The sequence below is a fragment of the Rana temporaria genome, chromosome 6, assembly GCF_905171775.1.
Source record: "Rana temporaria chromosome 6, aRanTem1.1, whole genome shotgun sequence".
In the NCBI taxonomy this organism is placed as follows: domain Eukaryota; kingdom Metazoa; phylum Chordata; class Amphibia; order Anura; family Ranidae; genus Rana; species Rana temporaria.
Window position 1 is genome coordinate 57183949 of NC_053494.1, and position 23819 is coordinate 57207767.

Consider the following 23819-nt stretch of genomic DNA (forward strand, 5'->3'; position numbering starts at 1 on the left):
ATCGCATAGGCCGTGGAAGGGGATGGAAGAAACACCCACCTACAGTACAGAGACCTCAGCGGGGAATCACCCCAATCACTGAGCCAAGCGGGATGGAGAAAAGTCTGCGAGACACAGATCGGCGTCAAAAGACGCCGGGGGTGCGACGTGCTAGGCATGATGCCGAGGTCCGGCCCCGCCCCCATCGCAATTTCAGGTACTGTGGTTCTCTACACCTACACTCACTTACCCACACTCATTCATAGTTCTGTCTCATTTATTACTTTACACATTCATCTACACCAGGGATATGCAATTAGCGGACCTCCAGCTGTTGCAGAACTACAAGTCCCATGAGGCATAGCAAGACTGACAGCCACAAGCATGACACCCAGCGGCAGAGGCATGATGGAACTTGTAGTTTTGCAAAAGCTGGAGGTCCGCTAATTGCATATCCCTGATCTACACACACACTTTCACACTTTTTATTCCCTATGCTCTTCATATGCATCAGTGTTGTGGCACACTGAATGGTCTTCATTTTATTCGTTTTTTATTTAGCACACACTGTTATTTCTCGTATTGATTTGATGACCTAGCAGTCTCATATGGCAACAGAGACCTTCTGGTCAGGATCGTGACATATGATCCATTTTATGACCTTTGAGATATTTTCAGACACACATCCTCGCCTCATATAAAGTCCCATGACCCCTTCTTCTTCTTTCTTTGTATCCAGGGATGGAGGCGTGAATTGTGTTATTTGAGGGTCCTATTGGGTCATTTTTCTGTATATCAAGGTGAAGTCAGCCATTGCTTCTAGAGTAAAACTTGGGAATACATCAGCAGGTTCTGACACACCTATAGCACCAAGTCATCTCTGCTTGTCATTTGTAATACATGACCTCTGAAGTCTCTCTTGGGAAATACAATCTACGACAGTCCAGCATCCTCCAGCAGCTATTTGTAGCATGTAATTAGTTTCTTGGAACAGGTTTGTGTTATTACTGGGTTTTTGGTAGGTTTAGCTGCCCTGCCACTGACAAACAATAAAAAGCTTTGTGATTTATAGAAAAAATATATATTTTATTTTGAGAGGGGAGGAGGTAGTTTTATACTGAACAACTTAAACAGAACAAAGTATAGAAGCACCACTCTAGATAATATATAACAAACGGGTGCTTTAGTCGTACTAGAATCTAAAGTCAATTATCCGGCTAGAAATGATAAATCTTTATTTTCTTGTAGCAAATAGATAATTGTGATAAACCATCTGCAAAGCAGAATAATTCTTTGTTTTCCAAGAAAAGAAAAGTATACTGTATACATGCAAAGACTTGCTTTACTTTTTATTCTAGCGTGTTACTTAATAAAGAAGATCAGAAAGCTATGTTTGCGCAAATTGAGAAATTACACTTTGTAATCTTTGATTATTACCTGAAGGATCATGCTGCCACCTTCTGACGCTATTTGTTATTAACAATGCACTTGTTAAAGCTAAACCCAAGAAAAACAATGTATAATTGCAAATATGCAAGGTTCTAGTCCTTAACCACTTCAATACCGGGCTGTTGCTGTTTAAATGACAATTGCGCGGTCATGCTACACTGTACCCAAACAAAAATTGTATAATTTTGTTCCCACAAATAGAGATTTCTTTTGGTGGTATTTGATCACCTCTGCGGTTTTTATTTTTTGCTAAACAAATTTAACCACTTAAGCCCTGCCGCACGACTATATACATCCTCTTTTTGAAGAGGGATATCTCGGTAACAGCAGCAGCTGCTGCCACAAACGAGATATCCATTTCTTCAGGCGGCGGTGCTGTAAACGATAATGGTAATAATGGAGATCACCGTTATCGATGGCGGGAGAGGGGGCCCCCCCTCCCGCCGCTCTCCCGTGCCCTCCGTCGCTTACCGGAGTCGGCGATCGGGTCCTTCTTCCTCTGTGTATGGATACGAGTGAGGGCAAGATGGCCCCCACCCGTCTCCATACCATAGCAGGGCAGAAGCGACGTCAAAACGTCACTTCCGCCCATACGTCTTAAAAGGCACATTTATTTGTTGTCATTTTTTTAAATGACAATTTTTTTTTTATTGCATTTTAGTGTAAATATGAGATCTGAGTTTTTTTGGACCCCAGATCTCATATTAAAAGGACCTATTATGTTTTTTTTCTATTACAAGGGATGTTTACATTCCTTGTGATAGGAATAAAAGTTACTTTTTTTTTTTTTTAAAACCGTGTAAAAATAAATAAAATCAAGTACAATAAATAAGAAAACTATTTTTTTTTTAAACGCCCTGTCCCGACGAGCTCGCATGCAGAAGCAAACACATACGTGAGTAGCGCCCGCATATGAAAACGGTGTTCAAACCACACATGTGAGATATCGCCACAATTATTAGAGCAAGAGCAATAATTCTAGCCCTAGACCACCTCTGTAACTCAAAAGATGCAACCTGTTGAATTTATGGCATGTTTATTATTTTTTTTATATACCGTATTTATCGGCGTATAACACGCACCCTAACTTTAAGAGGGAAGATTCAGGGAAAAAAAACTTCCAAAGCACCCTGCGTATAACACGCAGGCACAGTTTACCCTCTATTTTCAGGGTAAAAAAGTGAGCGTTATACGCCAATAAATACAGTATATACTAGTGATGGAGGTGATCTGCCACGTTTGACACATTTTTGGTACCATTGTCATTTATACAGCGATCAATGCTATAAAAATGCACTGAGTACTGTGTAAATGTCACTGGCAGGGAAGGGGTTAACACTAGGGGGCATAGAATTCACGAAGATAAAACAAACTCTGCCTTTACAACCACTTTAAATTGCATCTCTTTTTCTCAACACGTTTCTTGCAACCCTGTTTACTATTTGCAACAAAACGTTTGATGGTTCTGTGATCACGCTTCATTATCTTAGCAATTTCTGTTGCTTCCAGTAAATTTTTGATTTTTCAGAGTCAGTTAAATCTCCTTTTTGGCCCATTTTGCGGAAAATAAGCCTAATAATTATGCACATCCTGATATATAGAGTTTTGATCCCCTTAGGCCACATCCTCCCTCTTTACACAAATAAACATCACCTGAAATGCTTAAATCCAATAAGCATTCAAGTTTATACAGCTTGGAGTTGGATAATATAATTCAAAATGATGATTTAGTCATATTAATCGCCTAATAATCATGCACATGGTGTATATACATTATCTCTAAAGCTGGGGGGATTCCTATTATGCAAAGTAGCCAAGCTAATTGGTTTCTCTGCAAAGCTGCAACAGATTTTGCACGCTCCAGGTTTAGTAAATCAACTCTATTGTGTGCGGGCTGTGCCAGTCTCAACTATTATCAGTTCTGACATGAGAAAGCATGGTCAAGACATTTTTGTGATACTTTTAGGCCGAGTACTCACGAGCAGACATGTCCGATGAAACCGGTCCGCGGACCGTTTTCATCGGACATGTCTGCCCGGGGACTTCTGTTCGATGGCTGTACACACCATCGAACAGAGGTCCGCGTGTAAACAATACGCGGGGCGTGTCCGCGGTGTCGCCACGTCGATGACGCGGTGTCGCCCCGACAATGGTGGCCTGCCTTTAAAATGCTTCCAAGCATGCGTCGAAGTCATTCGACGCATGCGAGGGATGGCGGTACAGACGACCGTACATGTCGGGGGGACAGGTTTCCAGCGGACTGTTTTAAAGCAAGTCCAGGAAACAGTTGTCCGCTGGAAACCTGTCCGTTCCGCCCGAAAATGGTCCGCTCGGGCCTACACACGGCCAAACATGTCTGCTGAAACTGGTCTCCGGACCAGTTTCAGCAGACATGTTTGGTCGTGAGTACGGGGCCTTAGATGTGCATGATTAATGTCCAATAAATATTTCATATTATGTTATATGGACCACACGTATGTGGACACCACTCCAATTTATTGAGTTTAGGGGTTTTAGTAAGGAGTACGGTTAATGCTACAAAATAGAAAAACATTTCAGACAATTTTATGCTTGTGAACAACCATGTGGCACATTTGGGGAGGACCTTTTTAATCCAGAATGGTTATGTCTTTTGTATTATATTGTGGGTTGTGTGGAGGAACTTGAGTGGCCTGCACAGAGGCCTGACCTCATCCCTATTGAACGCCTTTGAGATGAACTGGAACACCAATTGAGAGCTAAGTTCTTCTTGTCCGACATCAGTAACTGAGCTCACAAGTACTCTCTTTTGGCTGAATGGGCATTGGGCACATGTTCCCACAGAAAAAAAAACATTTCAGAGGGGATATAGGCTGCAGATGAAAAGCCAACTCCATATAAACGTCCATGATTTAGGGACACATTGGTGTAGTCAGGTGTTCACAAACTTCTGGCCATAAAACTCTTGGTTTACAATTGTTCTTACCATATTCTTGGTTTAAATGCAACTGCTTAACACAGGTCTTTAAAATGTTTGCAAAACCTTTTAAGAAATTAATGTACAGTCGTATGTACTATTCAAGATTTGCTAATACTGCAAGCCAGTATAACTGTACTGAAATTTTATCTTGAAGGGTCATTATATATTTAAAGCGTATGTTACCTCAACATTTCATATTGCTCATATATGTCTGTTGTACCATGTACTTGTGTTCCAAAGTACTCACATATCTAAGCAAGTTTCCCCATTGAAGTCAATGGGAAACAAAAATAATTTGTTCGGCATTGACTTCAATGGCATGCAATACCACATGCGGCCAGAGGCAGGGGGCGCCGGAGAGCCTTGAAAACATCCGAAAAGTCCGAGGACACTTCGGCTGATCTCGGCAAAAGACTTGGTTCTCGAGATTTTCCGAGGTTAGCCGAGCTGTCCTCTGGACTTTTCATGCATTTCCGAACGGGCCGAATGGCTGTGATCGGCGACGTTCGGCTCTGCTTACAGGGCCCCCCCCACCTCAGGCCAAATGCGGTACTGCAGGCTCCGTTAGCTTGAATTTTGCTCTTTTTGCGACAACACTCGCAAACCGAGTCAGAATTATTTAAAAAAAGTTGCTCGTCTTTCAAAAAGCTTGTTAACTGAGTTACTCGTAAACCGAGGTTCCAATGTATACACAAAAAATTGGACTTTCATTTCTGTTTTAAACATAAATAGTTATTTAAAGGGAAGGGTTCACTATATGCTTTAAATGTGTGGTTCCTTGTGCCAATGTCTGAATCTGATAACTTTTATTTCCGGACAGGATTGGATAGACAATGGTCCACCCAAAGTATTCTGGATATCAGGATTTTATTTCACCCAATCATTTTTGACTGGCGTTTCCCAGAATTATGCTAGAAAATATACAATCCCTATTGACCATATTGGATTTCAGTATAAGGTAAGTAGATGCATTTAGCATTTTGTGCATGTGCTATTTATTTATTTATACACTGATTTTAGGTCCCATGGTTTATATAATGTGGTGGAGATTATCTATGCAAACAATGACAAGTCATCTTCTAACATCTGGGGATATATATATATATATATACACACACACACTGTATTGGTACATGGCATTATTTATTTAGAGGTACCAAAGGCTGGTTGAGTAAATCAAAGGCTTACAATTTTAAATAACATAATACTAGAGGCAGTGTTGTGTTTGTAAATGCATTTAATTTGCTCCATTATTCATCCGTTGCTTTAGGTCCCAAACTTTCTGGGTTGGTCCTGCTGGAACTATAAGTTTAGAAGCATTATTAAATCAAAGATTGTCTGCATTCTTAAATGGTGAAAGGATGGCTCCCTCAAGAGGACTAAAGCACATGGATTAGTTGTCTTTGTACAATACAATATATGGAAACTGCCTGTATATTTATTGACAATACCCATAATGTATCCTCACAGCACACTTTTCCACACGTGTCCCTTTCCCATTACCTAGGTTTGATAGAGCCAAATCAATTTTTACATTGTACAATCAGCTTCTTTCATAGCCCTGGTGACATTTGAATAAACACTCAACGAGGCTGATTACCGACAGTTAGAGAAAAAGAATGTGTCACCTTTTTTCAGGTTTGAAAATAAATTACATTTAAATGACTTTATCTTGGGTGGAAACATAAACCGATTTCTTCTGTTTTTATAAACTGGTTTCACTGTTACATTTTAAAGTGGAGTTCCACCCTCAAATTTTTTTTGGAGCCAAAAATCCCCCCCCAAAAAAATAAATAGCTGTTGCTATGCGGAAGTCTGTAATCTGTCTCTTCATCGTCCGCAGTGGGTCTTCTTCCTCCGTCCTCCTGCGGTGTCTTCCTGTGAATGGGGCGCGCTGCCTTTTGAGAACTGTGTGTATCCCCGAGAGCAGCCGGGCCATTCACAAAGAGCATTCACTGCCTGTTTCCCTTACTGTGGATAGGGGCGCCGGGAGCTGCTAGCATCGAGAGATTGGACTTGGGGCAGCTGACATCGCGGGCAAGTAGGACAGGTAAGTTTCCTTATTAAAAGTCAGCAACTACAGTGTTTGTAGCTGCTGACTTTTAAAAAAAAATCGCGGGTGGAACCCTGCTTTAAAAAGATAAAGATAAAGTAGACTGAATGTATAGATATTTCTCTAAATGAGTAGCTAGGACAGTAGCAAAAACGTAAAGAAAATCTGATTGGATAATATAAGTAGATTAGTGAGCTGTTAGTGTTCAGGACCACAATTTCTAAGTAGGGATGAGCTTCGTGTTCGAGTCGAACCCATGTTCGGCTCGAACATCGTATGTTCGACCGTTCGTCAAAATACGAACATTACGGGCCGTTCGCGCCAATTTTGAGTGACGCGTCACGGCCCATAATTCACTGCGGCATCGCATAGCTGGCTGATAATGGGCCAAGCATGCACTATGACCCGCATGCTTGGCCAATCACAGCGCGCAAAAAACGGAGAGCCATAATTGGCCAAAGCCAGGGTGGCTTTGGCCAATTATGGCTCACGGGGTTTAGTACACGCCCCACACTATAAAAGGCCGCCTGCAGGTCGGAACCATAACTATTGCTTCAGGAAAACAGGAATATATGTGTGCTTGTGCCATTCCCTTCAATGGTATCCGATTTCATCATCCCTCCACCCCCGTTATAGTGGGTGCAACCTTCTCTATCCCGCATATCAGACCTTCCATTCTGCACCTTGAAGGAGTACTCCAGACCAACTATATACATAACTTAATCAATAAGTGCCAATAGTAGGCTATATAATAACCCCTCGGTGGCACATGCCAGTGGCGACTATTTGAATTTTATTCTATATTATTTGCTGCACATTTTGGGCCTAAGTTTACAATGGTTTAATCCATGATGAGGCCACGAATTTGGCTTGTTTCAGTTGGTTAGTATGATTTAGCCCTTTTTCACTTTGGAGGATGACTCTTATACCGCATACACACAATCGGATTTTCCGTCAGAAAAACCTTGGAGGGTTTTTCCGACGGAATTCTGCTTAAGCTTGGCTTGCATACACTCGCTCATACAAAAGTTCTCAGAACTTTTTTTCGTCAAGAACGCAATGAAGTTCAATACTTCCGAGCATGCGTCAAATTGTTTTGAAGCATGCGTCGGAATTGCTACAGACGATTGGATTTTCCAATAGGAATTTTTTCCGTCTGAAAATTTGAGAACCAGCTCTCAACCTTTTGTTGGCGGAAATTTCAAAAGCAAAAGTCCGATGATACATACAGTCGAAAAGTTCACATCAGACTTTTGCTGTCGGAATTTCCGATCGTGTGTACGGGGCATTAGGGAATTAAGCTAGGGCCTTATCTACAATGAAGAGGGCAACTGGAGAATTATCTTTAAATGTGTTACAAAAGTTAATTTGAGGAATATATAATTTGATTGCTTTTATCCTGTAAAGGACGACTTTAGGTGGACGTGCAATAAACTGAGATGAGAGTATAGTTTTACAATTTGAAAAAGTTGAGTGATCATTATATGTAGATACAGCAGAAGTAGAATTTAGCCTAACTATATAAAAAGATTAGTAAACTCTGAGTCATCTGCCAAAATAGTACACACAAGCACAATTAACGTATTACCCATTCTAATACATGAGAAAATAAAGGTTGTTTCCTACTCTGATGGGGCTAGATGTGCAAACAGGAAATGTACAGTGTGTTATAATGTTTGTGAAAAGAACCTCTATACTACATAGTAATAATTCATACATTATATCCAGCATCTTTCAAATGAATTCCAATAAAAAAAGTTCACATCTTACACACTACAGTTAAAGACAGTAGGAAAAAAAAATCTTGGATTGTGCTTCATAGGAATGGAGTTTGCCATTTAAACCTGGGAGGAACTGTGTTTCAACTGCCATATCCATCTACTTTCTTGTCCATATCTCCTCAGCTTTCACTGGGGGACCCAGGCAACCTACCACACTACCCCCATGTTCCAAAACAAAATACCTCACTATTTGAGACATTAAAATTATTCTAATACACAATGTTAATACAACTGCTGCCTTTGCATTATCCTACCTACTAAAATACATATTTACCTTGCCAGTTGTGTTAGAATGATTCCTTATCTGACCAGTACCTGTGCTATTGAGAATATCTTCTATATTGAAAGTACATGTACTGTTATGGTTGCTTTGGTTACCCACAACGTTGTTCATTTACATTTTGATTGTATTCTGCACAAATCTGTATACATTTTTATCTGTCTTCCATTTCAGGTGACCAGTTATGAACACACCATAGACACCTCTCCAGAAGATGGTGCGTACATCAGAGGACTCTTCCTAGAGGGAGCACGCTGGGACAGACAACAGATGCAGATTGGAGAATCTCTTCCCAAAATCCTGTATGATTCTCTACCTGTCATATGGCTGAAACCAGGAGAAAGCGCAAAATTTGAGCACAAAAACTTATATTTCTGTCCAGTATATAAAACCAGCGCTAGGCGGGGAACACTCTCAACCACCGGCCATTCCACCAACTATGTCCTCCCTATAGAACTTCCCACAGACAAACCTCAGAAACACTGGATTAACCGTGGTGTGGCAGCCCTCTGCCAGCTGGATGATTAATTTATACAGAGTACTGTAGGATTTCTCTCTTCATAGTAGTTCTTTTATTTTCACTACTGCTATACACATTTATACATTTCAGATGTCACATAGTATGTGCCCTAAAACCAGCCTGCTATGTACAATTGGTTGTACAAATCTTAATAAATTTGAACCTAATCCAATTTTGTAGTCAGGGTAAATTTGTTTCTTGACCCATAAGCAACATGCTTGACAAAGCCTTTTACATACTTTTCTTACCACATATCAGAGATAAAGATCGAATCACTAGGTTTGTTCTCCTGCGAGTTGTTGACCTGTCATGGTATGTAATTTACCCACTTGCACGAAGTTCCTTTCCCCCCCCCCCCCCCCAAGTCGGGCCCTTCTGGGTTATCGTGCTGGAATGTCTACCTCCTGCGCCAATGTTTTGTATGATATAAGGATTTTGATCCCATCGATCCTGTGGTTAACAATATTGCTGTTTTGTCACTGTTTGCATCGCTTGTAATGTAAAGTTTTGAATAAAAGATTTTCTCTCGTAGAAAAAAAGAAGAGATAAAGATTAAGGTATACTCTATGGATATAGGTTTAGCCAGAGTATTAGAGTTGTAGGGTGTTTTAATATGTAACATTCTCGCTATGTTTTACCAGATGTAAGATGTGTGTCAAATAGCAAAAGACAGAAAATTTATTTTAAAAAGGGGTTGTAAAGGAAAAAAAAAAGACGTTTTTCCCTAAATAGCTTCCTTTACCCTAGTCAGGCAAGTCAGGACACTCTCGACTTTGCAAATAGAGAAAGGAGCTGTGTGTTAGTGGGCATCCTGACACATGCTCTCCCCCTCAAGAGGCTTTCTCCACACCAGGGAGAGAGCCTTGCATTACTGTGTGTAGTTACAGACAGAAAAACAGGAAGTGAGGATTTCTCAGAAGAAATAAGGACATTTAAAAGCAAAATCGAAGGATGAGGTGAGTGAAGGAGGACTGCACCAAGGTAAAGGAAGCTATTTAGGGAAAAAATAAATTCCTTTACAACCCCTTTAAGTGGTTTCCCCTTGGTTTTATTCTTTGGCAGCAAACTTGAGGACAAAGTCTTCCCTCAAAGTGTATACATAAAACATAACACAAAACTTTCAGTCTCCTGGCAAACCATAGTCTCAGACAAGGATGCATCAAATGAGTTACGCAAAGGTGTTAAAACTAAAACATTTGTAAAAGCAAGTAATTATTTTCAGACAGAGTTCAGATATAGTATACCAACCATTTTTCTTATAGCAGATTTTCTTATGTCACCCATTAGGGAAAGAGGACAGAGTCTCTTACTCACCGACCCCTAACCCACATACTCACGTTCCTGGGCTCCCAGCCACTCTAATGGTGTCATTGCAAAATGCTTCTGGGTATTGGGAGCATTTGAACTTGTACCTGTGTGGCTAATCACCAGATGTGAACACTGCAATCTATTAAAGGCACAAGAAGGTCAGGGTCTGGGCTAGTAACAGTTGAGGATGTTTTTTTGCCGATTTTAAAAAAACAAACAAATAAATGGATTACCCCATGTGCACAATCAAGGCGGATAAAGTAATCCCCCCCCCCCACTGCGCCATTGTATTCTGAAAGCAGGGACTTCTCCATCTTCCTCCACTGTCAAATCACACCAATTGTCAGCATGTGCTGATCAAGTGGAAATTTTCCCAACATTCCCAATTCAAGAGAAGCCAATCTTTAGATCAACTTCCCTCTAGCGGGAACAGCCATAGATGGATTGAAATCCGGCCAATCCCTGCTGAGTTGGCTGAATTTCAATCCATCTACGGACAGCTTTAGTCTCTTTAAAGTGGATCTTGCAGTAATATAGCAGGGCCCGCTTATTTACTTAGGCATCCGCTGTATTTAGCTTTTCCAAAACGCCCTGCCCATTGAAATGAATGAAAAGTGCTTCGGAAGCACTGCAACACAGGCTTCTTTGGGGTTAAAAGCGCCACCTGCTAGTGGCCAAAAATCACTGCTTAAACAGTGCTAAAGCGAGCAGTGCGAAAGGGGTAAGAAAGTATAAGAAAAAACACAAAACTTTTTTTTGTCTTGGATAGTGGGTTTAGAACACCAGGCAGTTTTTATTGCTATCTATTCCCGTTCGGGAAATTCACTCTCTCTACTTATCCTGTTTACCAAGAGTGAAAAAAAGAAATATTTGGGTTGCCACCAAAGTAGGTATAGAGGGGAAAATCTTCCTTTTGAGATACTAGTTTAGAGGCATTTTTATTTTTTAAAGTAAGTTTTGGGGACACTAGCTCTGGGGGCAACCATGGATTTCCTCACTGCCTGTTTTGGCTATGGGAAAGGAAGTGAAGAGAAGTCTCCCCAATGGGATACAAATGGCAAAACAAAAACATGACAGGGGGTTATGCAGTAACTCTCCCTTATAGGTTGCCCATAGTTTTACTTTAACATCAATACCTAAAATCTGCAAATTAAAGACATGATAATTTTATTTCTACACTAAAATAGAAACTAGGCCAATATAAAATAAAAACTTGGCTAAATTCTTTTAAAAATGTGTTTCCATGGATACAACCACAGAGCCTTCCAAGAGGCACTATTGCTGATGTAAGTAAATTTCAGGTTGTGTTCAGGGACATCTATGAAGACAAATTATCTGGCTTCTACTTGTTCAAAAGTGGACAGGAAACTACTCTCAATCAAAATAAACCGGACCCCACACTACATGGAGCAGAGGTGGTAATTAGAGAAAGTAAATCCCAACATTGCTTTTCGCTCTAGGCAATATAACTTCTAGCTGCTAAAAGTAAAACTGCACTGACAGCAGATTACTACAGTTAATGGTTATAACTTTATTTAAAGGACAACTCCAGTCACACCTTTAAAAAAAAAAAAAAAAGTTTAGATATGAAATAGTTTCATATAAGAAATTTTACTTTAATACAGATAATTTGACATTAGAAAACATTATAGCCATATTATCCTTTCAAACCTGCATAAACTACTACAGCAATCAGGAGAGTCACATAAATAGATTCAGTTTATTCATATATATTTCATAAAAGGCATTTGTTTAAAGGATGAATATATACATATATATAGAACACAAATTAAAAAATATATAACTGCAGTGCTTACAGTAACTTGTTATTATGACTTTCCCATTTTTACATTTCTGCCCTTCCATGTTCATAGTTTACAAAATGCAGACATTTGTAGATTAGCTACTATAAGAAGCCTGCAAATGGCCGCATCCATGTATATAAAGTACACATGGCAACAAGGATTCTAAAACATTAGCATACAGTATAAAACAAATTTGGCCCAAGCATCGCTTTAAGTGGGTCTGCACACCCAGGGGGTGGGACAGGCTGCCTGATCACGTGACCACAGTCATTGGCTGATCAGGAGGAGCTCAACCTGCCAGCTCCTGATCATTACATACGTCCACGAGAGGGTGCACAGGGGTGCCATTGAGGCTGAATGGCAACTCGCTGCACCAGCACATACAACATGTTGCTGTGCATCACACAAATGTGAATTTTATTGCAGTAACGGTGTATGAACTGCCCTACAAACTTTACACTAATTGTGTTAATCAGATAAATGCAAGACTGAGAATAATATTTCTGTGCCCCGTTTCATGCAGGTCATTTGGTGTGCATTGCATTAAAATGCAGAATCAAATTACAAAGCACGGCAGGGCATCTCAACACATTGTGCATAGCGTAAACAATATTGTTAAATTAAAAAAACATATACACTGATGTGCTGTTACATTTGTTTTTTACAAGCAATGTGCAGGAAGATGACAAATATAATAATCCGCACACGGTAGTTCATGCTTACTTTTGCAGTCCCAGTATTGCGATTTTGCACTTCTATTTGTCTGGCTTGTATAATATGCATACAAGAGTAGGGCCACAGAAAAGGATGGCAGCCGGATTTCTGCCCCTCCACCCCCCTACCCCTTCCCATAGGCACTATGAGATCTCATCATGTGATTTCAGGTACAGAGGCTTAGCTTGCTTCCTCAGCTTATCTTGTTTGTTCAGTTTTTTACTGTGAGACATTGACAGCCCCATGGGAGGTAGGTGGGTCTAAGAATACAAGAAATGATAGGTTAGTCTCTATAAAAGTACTCAAAGATTTATTTCAACATTTCGCAGATGAGGCTACCACATTAAACAGTTTGCAGTGTAAAGTAAAAGTACATCTTATTTTTTTTGGACAGAGTCGAAACAACTACAGTCCTTGACATTTATTTACCGCTATCAAAAAGGTACATAAAGTGAGGTAAAGTCTCTGTATTAGGGCTGAGAAATAAAATACTGACAGAGGTTCCAAGCCTTCCCATACAATCAAAAACTGTAAATATCGGGATTTTTGTTACTCACTAAAATCCCTTTCTTTGAGTTTATTGAAAACACAGCTTCTTATTCTTGAAGATAATGTTTATAGCCAGGCCCGGATTTACTCCCTTTGCCACCCCAAGGCCGGGTCCTTCAATGCCGCCCCCGCCTGCGCAGTACGGAGGGGGGGGGGGGACAATATCCGCCGGGGGACTTTTTCGTCAGGACACTGAGAAGGGGGGGGGGTGTTGCTTCCAAAAAAGACATTGAGCATTGGGGAGTGCTGCTGCTGAAAATGACAAAATTACATTTAGAAGGAGGGGGGTTGCTGCTGCCAAGAACTATATCGCCTCCTCTTCCCTCAATTTTTTCTCCTCTCACCATCCGCATGACAGGGGGGAACTCCCGATATGAAAGTGAAAGTGTCCTCTCCTCTCAGCCGCAGTGCCGCCCCGAGGACTGGCCTTGTTTGGAATCCGGCCCCGTTTATAGCGCCACCTACAGGAGTAGAATACTAGGCCGAAAAGAAACTGAGCACCACATATGGGCAGTCCTAGCTGGTATAAATCCCCCTCTCAGCTATAGACCAGAGATCTCCAAACTACAGCCCTCCAGCTGTTGCTGAACTACATGTCCCATGAGGCATTGTAAAACTCTGACATTCACAGACATGACTAAGCATGATAGGAATTGTAGTTGCTAAACAACTGGAGAACCAAAGTATGGGGACCCCTGCTATAGACAAACCAGTTATTAATAAAGCAGTACCAACAAAGAAAATAAAAAACAATGTGTAGTGTCCGTTAATTAACTCAGAGAAAGGGATTTTACGGTGAGTAACAAAAAAAAAATGTTCTTTGCTCATTGATGGATACAGCTTCTTATTCTCAAACACAGGCACGTCCCAAAAGCAGTTCCAAAAGGTGAGGGGTGGGAAACCAGAGCCAGAACAGTCCTACAATAGCTCAAACAGGTAAAAGCAAGCCCGGTCAAAATAAATAAAATACCCCCCCCACAAGGGAGCAGAAACCTGTAACACTTTGCGGCCCAAACAAGCATCCACAGATGCAAGAACATCTACTTGGAAAAGGGAGAAATCCGGCCCTTAACCACTTGCCGCAAATAGCCGTAGCTGTACGCCAGTACCTTAGCATAACCCGGTATTTTCAGAAACAGCGGGCAGTCCTCTTTGGGATAAAGGTGGGCTCTGCGCCGGAATAGACGCAAGATCACTTATCAGGGGCGGAGAGGACCCCCCCTCCTGCTGCGCTCCGGTTGTCTCCACCACTTACCTGAGCCGTTCGGTGGCGGCGGAGACGATCGCGTCCTCTCCTCTGACAGGCATGGAGCCGAGTGAAGGTAAAATGGAACCTACTTGGCTCCATAACTTTGGATAATGGAAGCAACGTCAAAACGTCACAGCCGCCCAATGATCTTAATGGGGATTTTTTTTTTTTTTTTTTTTAAGACATTTAATTGAATTTATTTAATTGTATTGCATTTTAGTGTAAATATGGGATCTGAGGTATTTTTTACCCCATATCTCACATTTAAGGGGTCCTGTCATGCTTTTTTTCTATTGCGGGATGTTTACATTGAAACACATCTCCCTAAGTTTTACATGTATATCTGCTGTATTCAGCTTTCTATATTCTTTAGAAAGTGAACATTGTGTTAGAGATTTTTTCTTCCTGTTCAAAACTGGGTGTGAACTCTTGGCATACACTGTGCGATAGCCGATTGGAGGAAAGGCATACACCCTCTCTCTGCAAATCTATTTAGAGCACCCACCCCTGACACAAATTTCAGGCTGGTTTTATCTCGGTTGTCAGAGAACTTGTCAGAAGTTATCATGCTGATAACATAAGAAAGAGCAGCAGAAAAAATACATGAGACGTAGGGCTTTGGAGAGAAATAAGAAAACACTGCAGATAGATGTGCTTAGCTCGAATTTCATAAATCAGGTTTTCATTCTTAATGGTATAAGCCTGAACCACCATCTGCCTAATCCACCTAGAAACAGTGGAGGCTGTCAGACCTTCCATAACTCATCCGTGATTGCAAAAAGAGAATCCGATCTCTGAATAAAATCCGTAGCAGACAGATACACCCCAATTGCATGGAGGTCATCCTAGCGTGTAAATCAACCTCTTTAGCATGTAAAGCATGCGGGCATAGGGGAAGAAAGGCAATGTCCTCATTCAAATCAGACATCACCTTTATAATTACTCAATTTTGTAAAAGGGTTGCCAAATACATATTGGTAAACATTTCTCCACCCCTGTCATGTACCTGTATGATTAGCGCTTTTGTTGTTATTTATGGAAAGATCAGTAACCACTATTTGTGAGTCAAAAGATAAACTGTTCTTACGGTGGTCATATCCCCCAATCTTTTCTCCTACACATATTACCCACTGTCATACCTTCCACAATTCTCTACACACAGGCTGCACCCGTGTCATTCCCACCGCACTCCTCTCCTACATACTGCCTGCTGTCATATCCTCCACACTCCTCTCCTACATACTGCCTGCTGTCATATCCTCCGCACTCCTCTCCTACATACTGCCTGCTGTCATATCCTCCGCACTCCTCTCCTACATACTGCCTGCTGTCATATCCTCCGCACTACTCTCCTACATAATGACTTCTGTCATATCCTCCGCACCCCTCTCCTACATACTGCCTGCGGTCATATCCTCCGCACCCCTCTCCTACATACTGCCTGCTGTCATATCCTCCGCACTCCTCTCCTACATACTGCCTGCTGTCATATCCTCCGCACTCCTCTCCTACATACTGCCTGCGGTCATATCCTCCGCACTCCTCTCCTACATACTGCCTGCTGTCATATCCTCCGCACTCCTCTCCTACATACTGCCTGCTGTCATATCCTCCGCACCCCTCTCCTACATACTGCCTGCTGTCATATCCTCCGCACCCCTCTCCTACATACTGCCTGCTGTCATATCCTCCGCACTCCTCTCCTACATACTGCCTGCTGTCATATCCTCCGCACCCCTCTCCTACATACTGCCTGCTGTCATATCCTCCGCACTCCTCTCCTACATACTGCCTGCTGTCATATCCTCCGCACTCCTCTCCTACATACTGCCTTCTGTCATATCCTCCGCACTACTCTCCTACATAATGACTTCTGTCATATCCTCCGCACTCCTCTCCTACATACTGCCTGCTGTCATATCCTCCGCACTCCTCTCCTACATACTGCCTGCTGTCAAATCCTCCGCACCCCTCTCCTACATACTGCCTGCTGTCATATCCTCCGCACTACTTTCCTACATACTGCCTGCTGTCATATCCTCCGCACTCCTCTCCTACATACTGCCTGCTGTCATATCCTCCGCACCCCTCTCCTACATACTGCCTGCTGTCATATCCTCCGCACTCCTCTCCTACATACTGCCTGCTGTCATATCCTCCGCACTCCTCTCCTACATACTGCCTGCTGTCATATCCTCCGCACTCCTCTCCTACATACTGCCTGCTGTCATATCCTCCGCACTACTTTCCTACATACTGCCTGCTGTCATATCCTCTGCACAAATAGCCTCCTAAGATATTTCTTTAGCACGGTTATATCCCCAGCATTTCCAGTTCTGGACAGGGCACACTTGCTAGTTATGATAAAAGTGAATTTCAATGTAGATAAAACTTACAGGTCTGGGGTATGGGATTCCATAATGTAAACCAATTTCAATCCTTGCATTGCATTCTTCTTTGCATTGCTCGATAGTTTCTTTGTGCGTTATCTAAAAAAGAAAAAAAAAAAAAAAAAGAGTGATAAGTCAGCAAATAGTAATAGGCAAATTGCAAGCAAAGTAAAGATAAAAGACCAATATTCAAACAAGGTCTAGAGATATAACTTGATCCAGAGACATTAAGTGACATTGATAAATACCAGCACTACGGCCTCTAAAGGTTTAAAGATGCACCAAGTTAGTTACACTGGGCTTTGTAGTGAATGTCTGCACAGGACTTCATTTACAGTAGCTGACCATAGATGATTAGTTTGTATTATTCATATAAGGTGGATGGAGAAAACCACCTTGTATTATATCAGTGGGACCCACTGCTGTCAGAATCCATTGATCAGAAGCTGCTGATCAGCAATTTTCCAGCATGTCCCTTTGAGAAAACAATCAACTTCTGCCAGACAGGGACAACCACACATGGATTGAAATTCATCTGGTCCCTGCTGAAACAGCCAAATATCGATCAGTGTATGGCCAGCTTAAGAGTTACATAGTTAGTCAGGTTGAAAAAAGACACAAGACCATCCAGTTCAACCATAAAAAAAAAAAAAAAAAAAAAAAAATCGAATAATATTATTATGATTATTATTATACAATCCCATATATCCAATTCTATACCCACAGTTGATCCAGAGGAAGGCAAAAAACCCCAGCAGAGCATGAAGAGGCCTGAAATGCTTTGTGAAAAAAAATGTACATGACCGCGATGATGTTTCCAATATTTTTATTGAGTTTTCAAAGAGAAATAAAAATCAGGGAGAGGGGTATACAAAGAAAGTTAGGAGCGGGGGGGGGGGGGGGAAATATGCACCCGCAGTCCACATCTGGGGGGCCATCAATCCAATACAGATTATTGCATATTTACACATAACAGTTACATATCTAGTATCCAGAATCCATAACGTTCCCCCCAGAACCATCTCCCAACAGGGATAATCGTCAACTTAGCCCGGGATCCCCCAGTTGTGGCGCTATCCAGGCCCAAAGGGCCAACATACCCCAGCCCACTACCTCTGAGTTGGTAACATATCAGTAATAGAGCAAAGAGGAAGGAAGAAGAGGAGGAAAAAGGATAGAAGAGGAGAAGGGAAAGAAGAGCGAGAGAGAAAGAAAAAAAAAAAGAAAAAAAAAGGGGGGGAGGGATGGCGCATCCCCATCCACCAGCCTCGAGTTGGATCAGTGTACATTCGTGAGGTAAGTGATCCAGGGATCCCACACCTTATCGAAAACCTTGACTTTGTCATTCAGAATGGCTGACAACCTCTCGTTCACCATGATCCATGACAACTTAGACTTCAAGAGGCAAAAAGGGACAGTGGGGGATCTCCATGACTTGGCGATGGAAATTCTAGCTGCCACAAAAATAAAAGCTATCAGTTTTTTCATGTACTTTGACGTACCCTCCACCGGGCGTCCCAGCAGTGCATGCAGAGGCGACTTAACGAGGTTCACCTGGGTTATAGAATAGATAAAATTGTAGGTGCGTATCCAGAATCGCCTCACCTTTTGACATATCCACCAAGTGTGGTACATGGAGCCGTCCTCATTGCACCCTCTAAAGCACCGCGGAGACGCCCCTGGGACAAAGGTGGCTATTCGCACAGGGACCATGTACCACCGTAACAACACTTTGTAATTGGCCTCAATTAAAGAGGTGTTAATATAGGATCTAGACGCCCCCTGTATCAGCTTGCTCCACTCCGCCATTTCAAGAGCCGTGCCAAGATCCTGTTCCCACTTTTGCATATAAACCAACTTTTGAGTATTAGAGGACAACATGCTGTAGATTATTGATATGTGACCGGAGTGTTTGTCAAAGGTTCTACAAAGTTGTTCCATAGCCGTTGATGTGGAGAGGTCCGAAGAGCGGTTCAAAGTCCCCAAAAAGTGAGCAATCTGAGCGTATCGAAAGTATTCAGCTTTTGGAAGATCATACCTCTCCTGTAGAACCGACTTTGACAAAGCCCCCTTGTGGTCGCATAGATCCGCTATCCTCAGTAGACCCTTATTGATCCACCAATTAAAGTCCTGGGGCCGGAGACCCGGGGTGAACTCGGGGTTGTGGAATAGTGAAGCCATCGGGGTGTGTGGTGATTTAAATTGGTATGTTTTTGCTAGGCGATCCCAGAGGCTCAGGGAGAATGACAGAGACGGACACATCACAGACGGCCTATTCCGTCCCCTCAGCCACATCAGGTGGCTGATCTCTCTGTCTGGAATCAAGGAAGACTCCAATCCCATCCAAAGCGGTTTGGATCGACCCGTGTGAAAACGGATCAGCTGAGCCAACTGGGCTGAGTGGTAATACTTAAGGAGGTCCGGCACACCTAATCCTCCTCCCGATTTAGGTGTGTATAATGTTTTCCTGTTCACCCTAGGCCTCTTATGGTCCCATATGTAATCGAGTAGTTTGGTCTGAAACTTCCTAAGATCCGCACTCACAACGGCTAATGGGAGAGTTCTAAATAGGTACAACACCTTAGGCAGGATGATCATCTTGACCGAATACAGCCTACCGAACCATGACGGGGGTTTAGTTGACCACCTCTGAAGGTCCTCTAACAACTTGCGGAACAGGGGGGGATAGTTCTTCCTATATAGTGTAGTAAGAGTAGGTGTTAAATAAATACCCAGGTAAGGGAGGGCTTCCTCTTGCCATCTAAAAGTGTACTGACCTTGCAAGGCTCGGACTATGTGGGGCCTCAGGGAGACGCCGAGAGCCTGGGATTTGGAATGATTTACCCGCAAACCCGTAAACGTCGCAAAATGTCCCAGTACCCCCTTCAGGATTGGCAAGGAGGTAACCGGAGAGGAGAGGAGCATCAGTATGTCATCCGCGAACAGCGCACATTTATGCTCCCGTCCCCCACAGCAGACCCCCAATATGTCCGGATGTGCTCTAATCTTGGTCGCCAAGGGCTCCAAAGCCAAGATAAACAACACTGGGGACAGTGGGCAGCCTTGTCGGGTACCTCTATGTATAGGGATGTCTTGAGACCTATAGCCCTTGACCACCAAGTTGGCAACGGGAGCGTTGTATATTGTTCTAAGTGTCGTCAGAAAATGTGACCCAAACCCATATCTCTCTAAAATAAAAAAAAGGTAATCCCAGGATAGTGAGTCAAACGCCTTCTGCAGATCTAACCCTAGTAGTAAAGCCCCTCTCTGTCCTCCCCCATCCCAGCCCGAGTTTAGCGCAGATATGATGTCTATGATTCTTCTAGTCTGGTCTGGGGCCTGTCTATGGGGGACAAATCCCACTTGGTCAGGGTGTATGTATCGTGCTAAAAATGAGTTCACTCGGGTGGTCAATATTTTCGTCAGGAGCTTAAGGTCGACATTGATCAGCGAGATCGGGCGGTAGTTTGAGCAGTCGCTATGGTCCTTGTTGGGCTTAGGGATGACATGTATAAACGCCCTATTCTCATGTGGCGCGAGGGGGGAGCCTCCGCGTAAACCATTGAAGAGAGCACATAAATGCGGAGCTAGGATTTCCGCATATTTACGGTAGTAGTGGCCCGAGAACCCGTCCGGGCCCGGTGATTTAGAAGGGTTCAGAGACTTAATGGCCGCCAGAATTTCCTCCGTTGTGAATTCTGCCTCCATCAATTCCACGTGGTCGCTAGATAACTTGGGGATAGAAAGATTACCCAAAAAAGCCTCTGCCTGAGTCCTGCTAAAGTCCCCTGGAGATTCGTACAGTTTAGAATAGAAATCGGCAAACTCTTGGAGGATCTTGTGGGGATTCTGGGTAACCTGGCCATTCTTCAGTCTCAGTTTGGGAAGAGCGGGGTTAAATGGCCTAGGGGTCAACCTTCTCGCCAGTAGTTTGTTCGGCTTATCGCCCAAAGAATAAAATCTATGGTGTGACCACCTAAGATATTTCTCCGCCTTTGTAGTAAGGCTCAGGTTCAGAGCCGTACGCGCCTCGTCTATTTGGGTTCTAAAATCGAGGTGTGGGTTAGACTTCTGTTCACGCATTACCCGACGCAATTCATCTTCCTGCTGCCGAATCGTGTGTTCACGCTCCCTCTTAACCTTAGAGGAAAGCTGTATAAGCGTTCCCCGCACGGTGGCCTTATGGGCCGCCCACAGTGTCACCGGAGAGGAGACCGACGAGGAGTTTTCCTCAAAAAACTGTTTTATGGCTCGCTCGATTTCCTTTTCGAAGGCAGGGTCATTCAGTAAAGACTCGTTCAAACGCCACGATGGTGGGCCTGACTTTGCCCAGAGGTCAGTCAACACAATTTGTACCGAAGAGTGATCCGACCAAGACATGGGGATTATCGTAGCAGACGAAACGAATGAAAGCAGGGGAGAGAACGTGAACACATGATCTATGCGTGAATATGTCTTATGCACATGGGAATAGAACGTGAAGTCCCTATCAGTAGAGTGGGCGTCTCTCCACACGTCTACCAGATCATAGCTATGTAGAAGACGCGCCATTACTCCGCTTCGTCTAGTAGCGTGTTTCAGTATTGCTTTCCCGGGATTGGATCTATCTAGAACCCGATCAAGAGAGGTGTTACTATCCCCGCCGAGGATCACATGGCCCGCCACGTGGGGCATTATGACCTCCAGCATAGAACGAAAGAAAGCCAATTGACCTACATTGGGGGCATAATACGATAGGAAAGTGACCTCGCTCTCGTTGATTTTCCCCACTACCATGATGTATCTACCCTCCTTATCTCTAATGACGGTGATTGGCGTGAATGGGACCTTTTTTGCAAAACATATCGCTACCCCTCTCTTTTTGTCAGGCCCATTTGATAGAAAGACCGTTGTGTATCTAGCGTTTAAATACCTGGGGGCCGAGGTCTTTGAAAAATGCGTTTCCTGTAGGAGCAGAACATCAACTCCCATTTTGTGGTACTGTTGGAAGGCCTTCGCTCGTTTTGTAGGGGAATTAATACCCTGCACATTGTGTGTTAGGATGGTGTATTTAGTAAGGGACCTATTCGCCATGTTGGTTCGGTAGTCTGTACTCACGGTTCTGGAGAAACAGGGGTTCAGTCCCCGAGGGTCTCGGACCTTGTAGTGGAATCTGATCTCGGGATGGGGATGCACCAAAAGGAGGACGGGAGAGAGAAAAGAAAGTCTGGTTAAAGAAGAAAAGGCATGGAAGAAGTAAATCTGAGTTCAGTACATTACAGTTCGACAAAGACCACCCAAAAGACGATCGCTGCCAAAACAAAAATAAGGAAAAATTCAAAATAAACCATAGCGCAAAAAATGACGAAATAGAAAGAAGGGGGAGGAGGAGGGGAGAGCGAGAAATAAACGCTCCCCCCTCCCCCCCCCCCGGGTCCGCCGAAAAACGGCGCGTAGTCATGGGCATAAAGAGAACAAAATTGCCCGTTAACCTGCGCGAAGTTGCCCTCACCCAACCAGGAGAGGCAAGTTCGCTATTCGTGGCATGCGTTACCACCCCGGCCCTTCACCCTCGCAACCCGATACGAGCAGGCGGAGCCCCCCCCGCCAACCACACACCCGTAGTGTATAAAGCAGTTTCTAGCTTCCATTCCGGACCGGACCAACTCAGCACATAAGCTGATTACTTGGTCTTATCGCGTAGCAACGGAAAAATTAAAAACGCGAAACAAAAGTGACCATGAGGATATATATAAAAAAAAAAAAAAAAAAAAAAAAACGAACGCGAAAAAGAAGAAGAAAAAATTTAGAATAAGGCCCTTCTCGCGGCAACTCGTATGCGGATAACATAACGAAATGAGCATAACAAAACAGACACGTCAGAACTATTCGTCCCCGTTATTGCAACCCTCACTTCTGGAGGGGTCAGCCCCAGAAATCTGTGAGGGGGCCCTGCAGGGGGGTATTTAGGTAAAGAGGTAGGCACGGATTGTGTCCAATCATCAAGTATTCGGAGGGGGCCTTCTGGCCCTGGAGCGGCCCTGCTGGGACCATAGGGGGGACACAGGCCTGTCTCCACCCCCCGGGGCACTGGTGGAAGCCTGGGGATCCATGGTGATCAGTCCCAATTCTTGGAGTAGCGCTTCTCCCGATTGAAACGAATTGAAAGAGCAGGATCTGCCTTTATATGAGAACGAGAGTTTGAATGGAAAAGACCAGCGATATTTGATGTGACGATTAACAAGATGGTTCAAGAGGGGTTTAAGCGCTCTTCTCTTCTGGATCGTGGATTGCGAAATGTCCGCAAAGATTTGGACCGGGTGTTCCATAACGGTTATGTTGCCTAGCTGCCTGGCCTCCAGCATCACTTTCTCCTTGATCCTGTAGTAGTGTGGCTTGACTATAACATCCCGTGGCAGGCCGTCCGGCCTGAGGGCCGTTAAAGCGCGATGCACTCTATCGAGTTCTAGCTGGTGGGGAGAAATGTCCGGGATTAGCTGTGTCATCAAGGCATGGACTGTTTCCTCCAGGTTCAGGACCGTTTCTGGGAGGCCCCTCACCCGGAAATTGTACCTGCGAGATCTATTCTCCAAATCTTCAATCTTTGCGTTAGCGTCATCCAATTGGTCCTGTAAGGACATGATCATTTTGGAGTTTTGATTAACGCGTCTAACCGTGCCGTCCATTTTGGTTTCAATGCTATCCAGCCGTGCTCCAATATTTTGGAAATCTGACTTTATCCCAGAAGTAATCATTGTGCATGCTTTAGTCAGTTCTTGTTGTAAAAGGGCTGAGAATCTGGCC

At 43.2% G+C, this 23819-nt stretch overlaps 2 protein-coding genes across 2 annotated transcripts in view; one reads left to right on the forward strand and one right to left on the reverse strand.

Moving 5' to 3' along the window:
* Window positions 1-9193, forward strand: part of DNAH3 (dynein axonemal heavy chain 3) — a 483492-nt gene extending 474299 nt beyond the window's left edge. The window contains exons 60-61 of the mRNA XM_040356847.1: window positions 5208-5345; window positions 8676-9193. Of these exons, the coding sequence (XP_040212781.1) occupies window positions 5208-5345; window positions 8676-9029 (492 nt within the window). The 3' untranslated portion in view covers window positions 9030-9193. The remainder of the gene's footprint in view (window positions 1-5207; window positions 5346-8675) is intronic.
* Window positions 9194-12030: 2837 nt separating this feature from the next.
* The window catches only part of LYRM1 (LYR motif containing 1), a 36270-nt gene continuing 24481 nt past the window's right edge, over window positions 12031-23819 (reverse strand). The window contains exons 3-4 of the mRNA XM_040356849.1: window positions 17043-17135; window positions 12031-13108 (exon numbers count right to left, since the gene is read on the reverse strand). Coding sequence (XP_040212783.1) covers window positions 12992-13108; window positions 17043-17135 — 210 coding nt within the window. The 3' untranslated portion in view covers window positions 12031-12991. The remainder of the gene's footprint in view (window positions 13109-17042; window positions 17136-23819) is intronic.